The 15,739-nt window shown below is 48.1% G+C and overlaps 1 protein-coding gene across 3 annotated transcripts in view; it reads left to right on the top strand.

Annotated features, from left to right (window-relative positions):
* Positions 1-15,739, top strand: part of CACNA1I (calcium voltage-gated channel subunit alpha1 I) — a 90,742-nt gene that overhangs the window by 49,441 nt on the left and 25,562 nt on the right. For all 3 annotated transcript variants that reach the window (XM_069807186.1, XM_069807185.1, XM_069807184.1), the window contains exons 9-18: positions 4,584-4,735; positions 5,357-5,542; positions 6,246-6,363; positions 6,836-6,991; positions 7,430-7,520; positions 10,090-10,292; positions 11,480-11,890; positions 12,717-12,817; positions 13,897-14,020; positions 14,846-14,914. In XM_069807186.1, coding sequence (XP_069663287.1) covers positions 4,584-4,735; positions 5,357-5,542; positions 6,246-6,363; positions 6,836-6,991; positions 7,430-7,520; positions 10,090-10,292; positions 11,480-11,890; positions 12,717-12,817; positions 13,897-14,020; positions 14,846-14,914 — 1,611 coding nt within the window. The remainder of the gene's footprint in view (positions 1-4,583; positions 4,736-5,356; positions 5,543-6,245; positions 6,364-6,835; positions 6,992-7,429; positions 7,521-10,089; positions 10,293-11,479; positions 11,891-12,716; positions 12,818-13,896; positions 14,021-14,845; positions 14,915-15,739) is intronic.

Here is a 15,739-nt window from a genome sequence, read left to right as displayed (position 1 = left end):
AGCCAGCTCATCATACTGACATTTAGTAAATGATGGAACAGTCTCCCTCGGGTGGTAGATGAAACCACATTACTTCAGTCTTGTAAAACTAGGGTATAACAAAACATCACGAAATCCTGCGTTGGTTGTAGGGTGGTGATTAGAGTGAGTAAAAGCTAGTTGGTATGTTCCATGGCTGATTTCTATGACTCTTCTGATTATTGTCAAGTGACATTGAAATGGTGAGTAAAAATGGACAGGCTGGAGAGACCTCTCTATGGAATATTTCTCTCTCATGTTCTCAGAGGCAGTGATGTGCAGGTACGGTTTGGCAGGGCTGGTCTGCACAGATCACATCAATCGCTCTTCAGTTTCTAGACAGCTGCAGATCTAGAAGTTTAGGAGAAACTTATCCTGCAGTGGCTTTATGGTGGTCTGCATATTCTTAACCTTTCCTATAGTGCAGGAGTTTCTGGCTGCTGTCAGTTAACGGACTAATTACACTTTCAGTCTAATCTGATGTAAGAACTCCAATGTTAGTAAGAAACTGAAAAGGGGTTAAGAGTTGAGCCGCTGCCCTCTATTGCCCCAGTCCTAGTTTCTGATCACTGGGCAGGTGCTCTGAAGTAGATCTTAATCATACATTTCACTCTCAATATTTGATCTACATTGTTAGAGATGAAGGACTTCTTGCCATGAAGCTGTGAATTAGGTATTTTCATGGATTTGGAAAGAGATCCATATGCGGAGTAGGTGAACCAGTCTGGTTAAAACACTGGCTCTGGTATGCTTTGCCCCCTGGGATCTCTCTCCCTTCAAGCCACCCTCCTCACCCCAATACTCAGCTCCCACAGTTTTGTTCAAGTTTCTCTCCTAGTGTGGTGGGTAAACCAGTCTATCCTGGCTTGGCAACACGAACAGACTTCTTGTGGGGAGATTTCTGGTGTTAGCTGGTTTTGCTTGGACTAAAGTAGCCTTGAGTTGAAGCCTTTCCTAGCGGATACTCCAATTTACAGTTTCTAGGTAAACCTGGGTGGCTTGGGAGGAGGTAGCCTTGCTAATGGTTTTGATGATAAATGCCTGAGTGCTGTCTGTGGGAGCCTGGGGACCTCTCACAACTGTGAGGTGACACATCCATTGTGTTGGGGATCCCTTGTGTCGGTAAGAAGAAAGGGAAAGAACCACTTTTTCCCTGTTTGCTTGCCCCTTTCATCAAGTTGGTACTTCCCTGGCCAGAGAGAGTCCCCTGCAGCAGCCGTGTCCAGCCCCCAGCCTTGTCCGCTGTCACTCCTGGCCCCAGTGCCCCAGGTACAAGGACATCCCCGCAGAGGGGACAGCTCCTGGTGCCCCCCGCCCTGCAGCCCCGGCTCCCAGCTGATGGCTCTTCGCACTCTGCCGAATTATCTGTATCACCAGAAACAGCTGCAATGCAGGATCTGCCTTCAGCCAGTGAGTGTGCCTCTCCAGCTGGCTCTTCCCTCTTTTTCTCTTCTTTTTTTTCACTGAGTTCATTCCTTTTGTGTTGCTCTTCCTTCCCCAGCCTTTACTTCTTTCCTACTCCATTTAAAAAAAATCTATCCTTTATTTCTTGTGGGTGCCAGTGAGTTTATGTTACTATTTTTTTCCCCAGCTTTGTTTTGTGTTTCCTCTTTTGCTGCCTTTCTCTTTGCCCATCTCTCCTTCCTTTCCCTGCCCAGTCTTTCCTTCCCCTCTCTCTAGGAAGAATGCTTTGCTGGGGCGGATTGATGGCCCATTAGAAAAAGATTAACAGGTGGAGGGTCGACTAGAGAGACAGATGTCAGGGAGAGAAGGAGAGATGGGAGAACAGGTGACCTTTTCCACAAGCGAGATGCAAGCACGGCTTTTCAAACATCAATTGCTCCCTATGACAGCACAAGAGAGAATGTGTGGACAGCAGAGAGGAGGATATCCACCATCATAGCCTGTTGCTTTTTTACACTGCTCGTTCTCACTGACATAATAATTTGATTCAGGCTGAAACTGGCATCTCCATTTATCATATGGACCTCATGTTCACAGCAAGTGTCATTACTCCCTGGCTCTCCATGAAGTGATCTTAATCTCTCCTCCACTCCTGTGTGCACTTGCTCATTCTTTCTCTCTCTTTGCTTTCATCTCCCCTCCTTTCCCCCTCATTTTCAGGATGGTTTTGTTATTCAAATGTAATTACAGTGGAAATTGAGCCATCTCCTCTTTTTTGACTTTAAACAAATGGAGTATTTCAATAAAAAGTTGCAACAGGGAGTGCAATAAATTAGCAATGGGCATGGGAAGCCACAGACGTGAGGAGCAGTTTCCAGTCCAGTTGTTTACCTGGGAGGATCTGGGCCCCTGGGGGTCCCAGAGCAGGGGTTAAAGCAGACCCCAGCTTCAGGGGGAGAGTCAGACCCAGAACTGCATTCCTCCCTCAAGTCCTCTTCCACCAGCTAAGTGACAGGCACAGCCAATGCAAAGGCTACCCTTTAGAAAAACAGTAATTTTGCAGCCCTCAGGGAGACACCATGACTCCCCTTCCTAGTGGGCACTGAGTTCATGGTAAAAATATTGGCTCTGACCTGCAGGGACTCACTTTTTTTGTTTCCGTGGTGCCAGAGCGTCTGTCCTCTCTTGCCCTCAACAATAGGCTTTTGCAATTTTCTTGTTCCCTTCCATTTTATGTGATGCTTAAAAAGGTAGCCTGGTGGCCAGGCATAGCTCAGACCAATGTGAAGGAAGAGGATAATTTTCAGCCGCCTTTTTGGCACGGGTATCCAGACAACGAGAGCAGTACTGGCTGCTGCCACAGAGCCTGGATCAGTCTCAGCTCGAAGGCTTGGAGCTGGGGCTCAGTGGCACGGTAGGTTAAACGTCAAATACGTAACCTTGTCTGAGGTGCGACATACCTGCCCCAAGGTAAACATGGAAATTTGGGCCAGAGGAGCCCTGAAGAAGTGCCTCGGAGCTGCTGTGCCTTGTCCCTCCTCTTGGGAAGGCGGCACACCTTCAGCTGGAGCAGGTCCCCACCAGCTGCTGCTTGGGAAGGTGATGGCCAGCAGCATGCTACAGCCAGGTGAATCGCTCTAGCAGTCTCATGCGGTCTGAAGGGCATGGGTTGTCTAGCCTGGCCCCAAGATGCAACCCATTATACTGGGAGGAAGTTTTTCTCTCACTTTGGGAACATTTTGTACCCTGCCATTGCCGTGGTAGTCTCCCTGGGCTATGTGTGTGTCCGAGTATGTGCAATATAGTCACGCGTGTGCTGCCCCTCATGTGTCCGACCTTGCTGGAGACCTCAGCCCTTGCTGTTTGGCCTGGTGCAGTCCTAGCCCCTGGGAGAGAGGTGCTTTGAGCAGATGAGTCCATCCCAAATTCAGTGTAGGGAATGCCTCCACAGGGGATGGCAAGATCCTGGCATCCTTCATCAGTGACATCGGCACAGCCTCCATCTCCCTCTGAAGCAAAGTTTCATCATTCCTGAGGAAATGGTCTAGACCCTTTCCTGACCTTGTCAGAGAAGTTTCCAAGGCTGCACACACTGAAGAAAAAGTCATTAATTCAGAAAACAAAAGGAGTAATTTAATTTGCTCAGACTTGTTCCACTGATGGAGTCATTAAAACACTTTCTCTCATATGCACAAACACATTGGTCTCTGGTCTCTGCTGGAGAAGGCTGTATCACAGGGGCTGAAAGATGTGTCAGAGATTCAACAGAAAAAAATGCCTGAGGCAGGGTCAGATTGCCCTTTTATTCCTTTATTTTATTTTTTTTATTTCGACACAGTCATCTTGTGTCATCCTTGGAGGTTTTCACCTTGTGCATCTGCCTTTCTCCTCTTGCTGTCCATTTTTCTCTTTTCCTCACCCTGTCCTGCTCTTCCTCTCCCTTACAGGTAGGTGTTAGCAGAGTGCCCCTTCTTGCTGTTGTCTTTTTCGTCTAGTCTGATATTTGCTTGGGTAATTATTGAGACCACTCTGACGATAGAGGCATGAGAAAAGACTGCTGGAGCAAGTCTGGAAAACTAATGCATACCAAGGATTTGGTGGGGAGTTGGGGAGATAAAAATGGGGAAGGGAAAAAATAGAGGGGAAAAGGGCAGAGAAGTGCAGCAAGGTTTAGAGGAAGATAGGGAACTGTTTTCCTATCATTAAAATGTTTTCAGAATTTCAGCAAAAAAATGTGCCAGCTACCTGTGGAAACCTCAGAGGAAGATCCTTGAAGAAAGAGGTTGACTGCAGATCAGCTACTTTTGCCCTGCTTCAAAAAATACTCAAGTTCTTTGCACAAAGTAAAGCAGCCTTTAGCTGGGGAACCAGGGTACAGAGTGGGATGTGGGAGACGCTTCGTCAGCCTTGGCCGTGTGAGTGGCTGTGGGGCTCCTGACCACCTCTAGTAAAAGAATTTTTTAGGGACAGAACCTATGATGAAGGTAGTAAATGTGCAAAGGAATCTGGAGTGCAAGAGGCTCTATCCAGCTCCACTCTAATCTCACCCATGGAGCTTTGCAGCTCCTTACAAAGCCTGTCCCCTGGGAATAGTGGCACTTTATTTCCCATAATTGCAGGGCTCTTTCAGTTCTGACTCTCTGAATTTGCCTTCTCTCCAGCCAGAGGAATTGACCAACATCTTGGAGATCAGCAACGTTGTCTTTACGAGCATGTTTGCCCTGGAGATGATCCTGAAACTTGCTGCTTTTGGTCTCTTTGATTACCTCCGCAACCCCTACAACATCTTTGACAGTATCATCGTCATCATCAGGTGACAAGGGCCTTGGGGATCAACTGAAATACATACAGAAGAGTACTACAGAGCTTGCACATTTTCGTGTGCCTTTTCAAAAAGGATTTAGCAGCTATACTAGGATGAGCTGAGCTGATGCACAAGGCCGAGGATTGGGAGACCACATTGTCTTTTCCCAACATTTGGTGACCCTAGGCAAGCCGCATAGCATTTCTGCCCCTTAGTTCTCTCCTCTGTAGAATGAAGGCAGTTGCAATTGCCTTGTAAGTCCACAACAAATATTAGCTGTGAAATGTTTTAAAAATGCAAAAATTAAGGATGCTACAAAGGTTTAATGTGTGATAGAAGAACTTGTCTTGCTGGAATTTAATGCTGCAATCCTTTCCTCATTCCTGCAACATACAGTGCCATGATCATGTTCTTAAGGGAGAAATGCAGCTTTCTACACATAAGTATAAGCCTATAGTATATACTTCTAATTATATCCTGCTCAAACAGATTTTCTCTCAGACCCCTTTATACTTGCTGCCAATGCAGAGGTGAAAACGTGGATTAGCATTGTTATTCCTCTCTCTCTTCTGTTCGTTCCTTTGTCTTTCATTTTGTCCCTCATACTCCCTGTGCCTCTCTGGGCCACAGCATCTGGGAGATCATCGGCCAGTCGGACGGGGGCCTCTCTGTGCTGAGGACTTTCCGTCTCCTGCGGGTGCTGAAGCTGGTACGTTTCATGCCCGCGCTGCGCCGCCAGCTTGTGGTGCTGATGAAGACTATGGACAACGTAGCCACCTTCTGCATGCTCCTCATGCTCTTCATCTTTATATTCAGGTGAGGAGGCAGTTAGTTGCCTCACTGTGTTTTGGAGAGGCACTGCATGGCTCATGTGGAGAGCAACTTCGGAACATGACTGCATGACTTGTCTTGCCCATTGCTCTAGGTTCAGGCAGCACTGACAAGCGCTTATTTGTTCATAAGGACCGAGGTTACTGCTGCCCTAAATTGGGTTCAGCAGCTGAAGATTTGGCCTGGACGGGGTGGATGGGGTGGAGAAATACTGCCACCAAATGCGCATGTTGTGCATAATGTCCCATCACAGGATAGGTGAAGTTTCTTGGTAATCAACACTGGCTGCAGGAACAGTTTGGTCTGGAGGCTGACTCTGGCAGAAGGGTGGCAGGAAGCAATCAGGAAAATCTGTCAGCGCATCCCGGGGATGCGGTGGTAGGGAGGCGAATCAAAACGAGAGCAAACAAGAATGATGGGAAGAGCAGATCTGAAGGACAGGTTGGAGGGAATACATGAGCTCTGAGCCAGTACAGGTGGAAAGCCAGTTTTTTTGGTGAGCTATAGGGGTGCAATGCACAGCTCCTTCTTCACGGATAGGTCCTAGTGGTCTGGCTGTGTTGTTCTACCCCTCACTCCTGTGGTGTTACATTAGCTTGTTGGGAGGAAAAGAGAATGACTCTGATGAGCTCATTGTGGTGGCAGAGGTATTTATATTTGACACCATCTCCACTTCTTGTCCCAACAGCATCCTAGGAATGCACATCTTTGGTTGCAAGTTCAGCCTCAGGACAGACACAGGAGATACAGTTCCTGACCGGAAGAATTTTGACTCCCTGCTGTGGGCCATCGTCACCGTCTTCCAGGTGAGCCCACTTTGGTCTCTTTGGGTGGACCACAGCAAATTGAAGAGGATGTAGAGGAGCTTCTTCTCATTGAGGAGCATTGCACTACGCTCCTGACAGCACAAAAGGCTCCAGCATGTCCTGTTTAGAGGAGGAATAACTGGGCGTTGTAACCAAATGAATGGTGTACCTCAGACAGGAGGGCTCCTTCCTTCCCAGGAGACAGTTTGCAAAGGTCACTCCTGTCGTGGTAACTCCCCTGCTTAACACTGTCACCTCAGCCCATGACTGCCCTCACAGTCGCTCTTCTTTATTCTTGCTCAGCTAACGTTATCAGGGCAGTACCACCACTGGGCAGTGGCAGTGGGTGTGTGGTTATGGTGAAGTGAAGAGGCCTGATGTGGTCCTGATGTGTATCCTTTCACTGTCCTTTTCTGAGAATCCCCTTTGTGTCCTTCCTTCATGTTTATGTGGCCTCTGCGCCTGGTTGCAGATCCTAACCCAGGAGGACTGGAATGTTGTGCTCTACAATGGCATGGCCTCCACCTCGCCATGGGCATCCCTCTACTTTGTGGCTCTCATGACGTTTGGCAATTACGTGCTCTTCAATCTGCTGGTGGCCATTCTCGTGGAGGGGTTCCAGGCTGAGGTGAGTTGCCAGTGGGGCCTCATCAGGAGGAGGAATAGAGGTGCTAAAAAGGGAACCTTTGAGACACTGTGAGGGTACTGGGGTGGAGGACTCCCAAAGTATCACACCTCTGTCATTTCCCTTGTTAAGTTCAGGGCGGGCTTCCTTTAAAAAAAATGACAGCATTAATGCTTGCAAGGAAAGAGACAAGCCCTCTGGAAGGGAGTTCACAATTTGCATCCTGTGCAACAGACCCTGCCCTACTAGGGCGAGTCCTTTGCCCCTCCAAAAGCAAGAACGCAGTATGTCAACCACTGCAGGTCACACAAGGCTCTTTCCAGTGATCACACTGATGCCTTGCTGCCAAGGAGGATTTTACAGTTGTTCCAGCAATGAAAGACAAGAACAAATGGTCTTTTCTGTTTATGAGTTTGCAACTTCTAAATTTTTGTCTTCCAGGGTGATGCCAACCGGTCATACTCAGATGAAGATCAGAGTTCATCAAACATGGAGGAGTTAGATCAGTTCCAAGAGGTCCAGGAAGGCTCAGGTACAATAGCTCAACCAACCTCACTTGCTTATCTCCCATTGCTGTTTAGTGAGAAATCTGAAAGCAGATTCTGCAGAAAATTCACTCCCATCTCCAAGAACTTTTCGGTTTGCATTCTGAACTTTATGCTAGTTTGTGGTGTCATCTGTGGAAAAACAGAGCCATGCTGGCATCCTGAGAAATGCGATAGCCAAGGGGAGCAGTTCTTGAATGACCTGCAGAACATCAACTAGGAATGAGAAGTGAGACTGTCTCTGCTTAGCTTCAGGGGCACCATTTCAGGAACACTGTGTCCAAATCTGGGACCCTGTCCTGGCTTCAGCTGGGATAGAGTTAATTTTCTTCTTAGTAGCTGGTATAGTGAGGTTTTGATTTAGTGTGGAATAATGTTGATAACACACTGATGTTTTAGTTGTTGCTAAGTAGCACTTAACCTAAGTTAAGGATTTTTCAGTTTCCTGTGCTCTGCCAGCAAGCAGGTGCACAAACAAGAAGCTGGGAGGGAGTGTGGCCAGGACAGCTGACCCAAACTAGCCAAAGGGATATTCCATACCATAGAACGTCATGCTCAGTATATAAACTGGGGGCAAGTTGGCCACGAGGGGTGTGGATCACTGCTCAGGCATTGGTCAACAGGTGGTGAGCAATTGCATTGTACATCGCTTGTCTTTTCTTGAGTTTTATTCCTTTTTTTCTCTCTCTCTTTTTAAATTCTATTCCTTTTCACTATTATTATTATATTATTTATTATTAGTAGTATTAGTATTACATTTTATTTTACTTTAGTTATTAAATCATTCTTATCTCAAGCCACAAGTTTTACTTTTTTTTTCAATTCTCCTCCCCATCCCACTGGGAGCAGGGAGGAGTGAGCGTGTGGCTGCGTGGTGCTTAGTTGCTGGCTGGGGTTAAACAACAACAGACCCACATTTGGATAGGGGATACCAACACGTTAAAAAGGACTCGGACAAATCTGGAAGTCTTGCCTCATAGCGAGAGGCTAATGAAGCTTAGAGAAACCAAAGAAGTGACTTGAACGCACACTCTGTAAGTGCCGACCATAAGGAGAGATTTCTGATGGTAGATGGCTCTTTAATTGAGCAGAAAAAAGCATAATGAGATTGTAAAGGTTGGAAGCCGAAGCTAGACAAATTCAAACCGAAAAAACCCACATATTTTTAAGGAAAGATAATTAACTGTTGGAACCGTCTGCCTGCAAACTTCTGGGTAAGGTCTCCACCCCTCGAAGTCTTCCCTTGAAGACCGCAAGTCTTTCTGCGAGGGGTATTATACTTCAGGAGCAGCAAGAGCAGCTTGCTCCGCAGTGTATGGTGAGCCAGGAGCTGAGAGGGAGGGACAGCCAGGCAGGAGGGCAGGGACCACGCCGACAAAAGCACAGTACCGGCACAAGGGGAGCAGAGCAGGTCTGCTGACACTAGCCAGGGTCAGCCAATTGTTCGGTGATTGCCAGGCAAGTCCACGGTGGTGAGGCAGGTCTGAGGTCAAGCCAAGAAGTCCAGTCAGCAAGACAAGATCAGGATCAGCAAGGTGCAAGGTGCAAGGTCAGGCACAAGCATTCTCACAGCATAACCCAGACAAGGAGCACAGGCACAGGGCTGAGCTTAAATGCAGCTCCCACAGCAAGGAGCAGTGGCTCCAGTGTTGGCTTGTTACAGCTCTTTCCTGCAACTTAGCTGTTTTCACAGCAGCCTGATCCTGGGTTACATGGCTGCGCCATATCAGAGCTTACCTTGAATGTAGAAAGCCAAACCCCCAGGAGGGCAAACGGGGAAGAGGTTGCGGAGCTGTTGGTGCAATCACGGCTGTGACGCTGTGTGCAGGTGAAGATACATGACCTTCGCGATGCAATAGGTCAAACAAAAATGAAAGTTCCAGTCCTTTCGGGCATTAAAATCCAGTACCCCGTCCTCTCTATCCATCTGAACAAATGCTGATGGTCATCCACAGCACCTGACATACCCCTCAAAGGTGTCCTGTATCTTCAAGGTCAATGATCAGTCGTTTGAAGAGGCCCAGTGTAGTAGGATAGACTGGGATGAAGAGTGTGATTGCGGGAATTTAAAGGTAACCTCAATACGTGGATGGCTGTGGGTCTCCCCACATCTTAGTCTCTTCCACAGTGTCTACGCCTAACTGCTTTAAATAGCCAGTCCGACAGTCGGTGGTATTTGTTCAGACCTGAAGATGCAGGTGTCTGTTCTTGGCATGCAGAAGCACACTCTCCTCCCCAGCTGCCAGGGTTCGGCTTCTTGCTCTGCCTGTCAGCCTGAGTCTGCCTGACCAGCACTCTGCTCGTTGTCTGGCCCCCAGGAGAGCTGCCGTCAGCTTTGGGGACTGAGGAGAATACTTCAAAGTCTTCCCAGCTTGTGCTGCTTTTGCCACAACACCCTAAATCGGAAGGAATTGATGCTGATTGGTGCTAAACAGCTAATATTCTGTTAGCTGCTGCTAACGTGCTAAACAGCTTAGACATTGGAACAGTCACTGGATAGTGAGGAACCCACCTTCTTCTTTCGCTTTCTTCTTCTTTCTGCATCTTTCCACCCAGATCCCAAGCTCTGTGCAATTCCTGTGACCCCTAATGGACACTTGGACCCATCCCTGCCCTCTTCCAACCCACCAGTGGCTGCTGGGGGGGCCACCAACTCTTCACGCAACTCGCTGCAGCCTGACCAGATCCGCGTTGCTGTTGACTCCCGGAAGAGCAGTGTGATGTCCCTGGGGAGAATGACCTATGACCAGCGGTCCTTGGTGAGTGAGTGAGTACAGAAGCGTGTCATACCCTTCTTTTGAAGTCCAAGCACTCTGTTGTCTTTCTGCTGTCGTCCAGGGATTGCTGTGGAGGATTGCACTGCTGCTGTAGGCTTCTAACACAAGCACGTTGCCTGTCTTTAGGAAGCCAGGTCAATTCACATTATTTATCTAAATTTCCAGATTATTGAAGTCTATTTCCGGGTTATTGATCTATATTCCATTGAGTGTGGGATTCAGCTCTTTTATATTCTTCTGGTGGGAGAGGGGGAACACCAAGGAGACAGAGTCTCTCTCTTAGTGTGAAATATGTTTTGTCTCCTTGCCCTTTCCTTGTTTTTGTAGGGCACAGGACACAAAATGATGCCCTGAGTTGAGAGCATAGGAATATCTGGGTGATGCCAGAACTGCCAAGTCCCATAACAGATGGGTTTTCTGGAAGCTTTTGTAACAATGAAGAGAGAAATCTTGACTTGGAGCTCCCCATAGCAGGTCCTGCTGCCCCTTAGCACTTCCCCAAGCACTGCTGGCTGTCCAGCTGATGCACCTCAGACCTGTCCACCTTATAACATCAGCTTCTGGGCTTTCTACTCACTGACACACACAGCTTTGGGGGGGTGCATCGGTGCTCAAAGGGTTTGTGCCCCTGTTATTTCTAAACAGGGAGAGCTGTCAGGCATGTACTACATGATAAGTTGCTGATGCAGTTGGACTAGACTGTAACCAACAAGGCTGTTTCTCTCATTTCTTCTTTTTACTAAGACTGTACTCAAAGATGGTGTGTCAGATTATCCATCACCCTGTACCTTGTGTTATCCTCTACCCCAGGGCAGCATAAAAAACTGCCAATCAGATATTTTGAGAGCTTTGTTCTTACTCTGTACTGGTGTAAGTAACAACATCAAGCACCTGGCCTTTGGCTTTATTATTTACCTTCCCCATAAGTGCTTTGCACACAGATGGTGCTATAAAGTAATCACAGCTGACACCATTACTAACTCATTATCAATTTATTGTCAGATTTACAGAGGTTGCTGCTAAATTCCCACCACGCAACTTCCTCAGTGGCTGCAAAAGGCAACCTCCCTGGCTCGGGGGCCCAGGGAGAAGCCTGTGATCTGAAATTGGATTGCATGCTCCCTCCTTGTGCCCGGACTTGCTGAGTCCCCGTCCCCCTCTCTTAACAGTCCAGCTCCCGCAGTTCCCACTACGGTGCCTGGGGCCGCAGCGGAGCCTGGGGCAGCCGTCGCTCCAGCTGGAACAGCCTGGCCCGGGGACACAGCCTGAAGCACAAACCTCCCTCTGCCGAGCACGAATCCCTCCTGTCTGGGGAAAGGCACAGGGCGGCAGATGGGGAGCCAGACGGGACGGGAAGGGTGTCTCATCACCGCCGGACGCTCTCCCTGGACAACAAAGGCTCCTGTGACCTGCTGGAGTTGTCCTCAGTCCCGTCTGGCAACCGAGTGACCCATAAGCTGGGAGCAGCATCCAGCGAGCATCAAGACTGCAATGGCAAAATGCCCAGTATCGCCAAGGAGATCTTCCCAAAGATGAACAACCGCAAGGAACGGGGAGAGGATGATGAAGAGATAGATTATGTGAGTACCTGGTGGAGGGAACCTGGGGTTACACCGCGGTGCTGTGGGAAACCCCAGATCCGTCCTCAAGTGTCAGTCTCTCTGCCACATGGATGGGACAGCTTGCAAAGATGCTTTAAGCACAGCTGGAGGACATCACCGAACGCAGATGGGACCTTCTAGACCCAGACAAGCTCAAACCACGTTGTGAGGCTGCCTGCAAGGCAGTCGTACAGGTGGATGGTGGGAGGAAGGACAATATAGGGTCACATGCATGGTCGTTGGGGGGCTGTCATTTCAGAGCAGTGCAGCCAGCGATTTCTACAGGCTAGGAAAGGTCAGGCTGTGCGAGGAGCAAGAGCTATGCATGGGGAAAATCAGCAGCAAGTACAGGACTGTACCAAATACAGATATATATGCTGTATGAAATTAAATCACTTCCAAGCCCAGGTGCCAACAGAAGGCTTTCCTGTCTTGGCCTCTCGTTTAGCTGAGGTGGCAAGGAAACACTGTGCTCATGTAACAGAGCCACTCCAACAGTTCAGAGAAGGCATCATGGACAACATCCTGCTCTAGGAAGGACATCAGCAGTTTTATTTGTAATGATTTGGGGAGGAAACCAGATGCCAAGGGGTAAAAAGGCCCTGACAAAGCAGCTCCTACCTCCTTTTCAGTGGTTTGTTGCTCTTTGAGTCCATTTCCTTGTTCAGGGGCTTAAAGAACAGCAGGTAGTGCACTGGCAAACTGCAGGTAGTGGTGTTTTGGGGTCAGATGTGAAAGGAAGAGTGCCTTTCTCAGGCAAGTGGGAAGGTAACCAGTGGCACTTGCTTCTGCTGTGTCCCTCCAGAGCTTGTGCTTTCGCATCCGGAAGATGATGGAAGTCTATAAGCCAGACTGGTGTGAGTTACGGGAAGACTGGTCCATATATCTCTTCTCTCCACAAAACAGGTTTGTGCAGTTTTTGCCATGAAAGGGTTGAGAAGATGGGGCAGATTCTGTTGCCACGCTGGCCACATCCTCTGAGCTGCACGTTAGGTTGCAACTTTAAACTTACCAGCTGGGAATGTGATTTGTCTCCTCCATCTCCACTTCTACAGCCAAACAACATTTCTCTTCCTTGATTCTGGAGATGAAAGGAAGGATGAGAATCCTAAATAGCTATTGTGACTTTCCCTCCCTTTGGAGCATCCCATTTTTCTTTTGTGTAATCATAAATATTTATAGCAAAGCAAGGCAGGGAATACTAACATTAACCCAAAAAAGAGAAGGAATGTATTATTAACTACTTTCTAATACTGATATTTCCTCCCCTGGTACCAGAACAGTCTCTCCACTTCATTTTTAGTCCCAGTACCAACTTATCAGCAGTCATATCACACATTTTAGGGCAAAGTTAGAATACTTCTTGCCTGAAAAAAAGAAATTTTGGATAAATTCTTCCTTCTAAAGGGGTCTTCCCACCAGGAGAAAATGTCCATGTACCCCAGCCAACAGTATTCTCACCCATGTGCATCGCTCCTTGAAAAGAAGGGGATTTCCTTACAGGTCATGCAGGAGAGCTCTTTGCTCTGTGTGACACCTATGCTAATGAGCACAGTGTCCTTCGGAGCAGACAGAAGTGTGGTCCCCATGACTGCCAACCTATCTGCCTCTCCTCAGCTTTCAGCATGTGGCCTCTTTGCCCTGGGGTGGTACAAAGTGTGAGTTTGGGAGGAAAACTGAAACTCAGCCTCTTCTCTACGGGGCGAGAGAGGAGCACAGTGGTGCCTATAGTGATTAGGAAACCACTCTGGCATTGGGGCAATGGATGAAGGTTCAGCTCCTTGCTCTGCCCTTGCTCTGCTCCAGGCTCCCTGTGTGACCCTGGGCCACCCTGGGATATTGCCATGGCAAGGGACTTCAGTATCAGTGATAGGAAAACTGCTACGTCAGAGCTCAGTTTTGGCCAGACTTCTCAATTCTCTGTCCTCACAGCTCCTAACGTTGCTCTGCCCATGGCACAGGTGCCTACTGGAACTCTCTTGCAGGTTTCGCCTCCTCTGCCAAACCATCATTGCTCACAAGCTCTTTGACTACGTTGTGCTGGCCTTCATCTTCCTGAACTGCATCACTATTGCTCTGGAGAGACCACAGATTGAACACAGAAGCACGGTGAGCACCGTTTCCTCCCACCTGCTTTTTAGCACAACCTCTGACAGCGGTTCGTAAGTGTTCCTGGCACTGGTATGACCTCTGGAATAACTTCAGCGTTAAACACCAGCTCCCACTCATCTATTCAAATGCCCAAGTATTAGTAATTCACATAGTGCACACTTCCCCTGCAGGGTCTTATAATGGGGCAACACACTTTCTAAACAGTAATCATAGTTCCCTCCCTCTTGGAAAGTAAGAGAGTCCTCCAGGCACCTGCAGTTAAGCGATGACTGGCAAAAGGGACAGCGACTGGGGACTAAAAGGTAGAAGTAACTTCCATTCTGTACAAATGGCACGTCATCATTCATGTATGCTGCTTTTAAGCCATCTTGGAGGTGGCTGAAGCTGGCAAGTGAAATGGCTTTTTCTGCACATCTGCCTTAGCGATCCCCAGACCCTACTGCACTTACAATCCAGTGGTCAGTGCTCAGCAGCCTTTCGGGAAGGAGTCCCAGGTCAGCGTAGCAGGTCAGGACTGAGCAGCACTGGCAGAACAGGGCAGAGAGTGCCTTGAGACCAGATTTGCAGGATGCATTGCAAATCCCATCCACTGTGCTCTTGCAGAGTTGCGTAGGATCCCGTCCCAGCTGTGGCACGGAGCTGAGCCAAGGTGTATCAGCTAAAAGCTGCCTAGTTCTGGCCTTTGCCAAAGGCACCTCTCTTATTTTCCCAACTTTCAGACCCTTCACAGGAAAGCAAAAGATATCAAATTCATCAGAGGGGCCTGACAGAGTGACAAGAAGTCATCAAGATACATTTAAGGCCTTTCTCTGTTTTTTCTAGGAGAGAATCTTTCTCACTGTATCCAACTACATTTTCACAGCAATTTTTGTAGCTGAGATGACACTGAAGGTAAGTTACTGGAGATGAACTGCTGAGAGCTTTTTCCCAGTGTCAGGAACAACATGGCTCACGTTTGCTCAGCACCCTTCTAAAATCTTGCCATCTTTTCAGTGTGTGAGTCCTTCCCTCTATCTTGGTAAAGGCAGATACCGCCTGGGGTTGTGTCCTCTCTTGTCAGACATGGAGGGGATGTTTATCCTAGGCTTTAAATCTGAATGGATCTTAGTATCCAGGAGGAATAGCTGACCTTCAGGTATGGATTTTGTAATGATATCAAATGTCCATTCCCTTTCTCCTGGAGCAAGAATGGGGGAAATAACAACAATATTAATAAAATGCTCTTAGTTGAGATAATTATTCAATAGGTGTCTAAGTACTTTGCAACAATAGGGAAATCTTGTTATTCCCCTCCTGTGATCAGGAAAGAGTCCTAAAACTGGGTGCCTGAAGTTAAACCCCTAAAATTCATACCTGAATTATGGCCATGATTTGCAGGGTGTTCCGCTCTCCCCAAGGCAAGCAATTTCTGTAGTGCCTGCTGGTGTTGAGAACTGCTGAGACTCGAACCACCCCTTTAAGAGCCAAAGTACGGGTTTTGGTGCCCGATTTTACCTCCCAGGTGATCTCTGGACTGGGAGACTTGTCCCAGGTCTGTGGCATGGCAGGAAAAGGTTTCCTGCGTGTTCCCTACAGTGTGCTGTTGCTCAGGGAGGCAGAGGAAAGGTGGGAAGACACCATGGCCCTGTTATTTCTGGAGTTACGTGCCACCACTTTCCCCAAAGACGTTTTCCTTCATAGTCTTCCAGGCAACGTGGAGAGAAGCCATTTAACCCC

The sequence above is a fragment of the Haliaeetus albicilla genome, chromosome 19 (assembly GCF_947461875.1).
Source record: "Haliaeetus albicilla chromosome 19, bHalAlb1.1, whole genome shotgun sequence".
Taxonomy (NCBI): domain Eukaryota; kingdom Metazoa; phylum Chordata; class Aves; order Accipitriformes; family Accipitridae; genus Haliaeetus; species Haliaeetus albicilla.
This window is presented reverse-complemented; position numbering and strand designations above follow the sequence as displayed.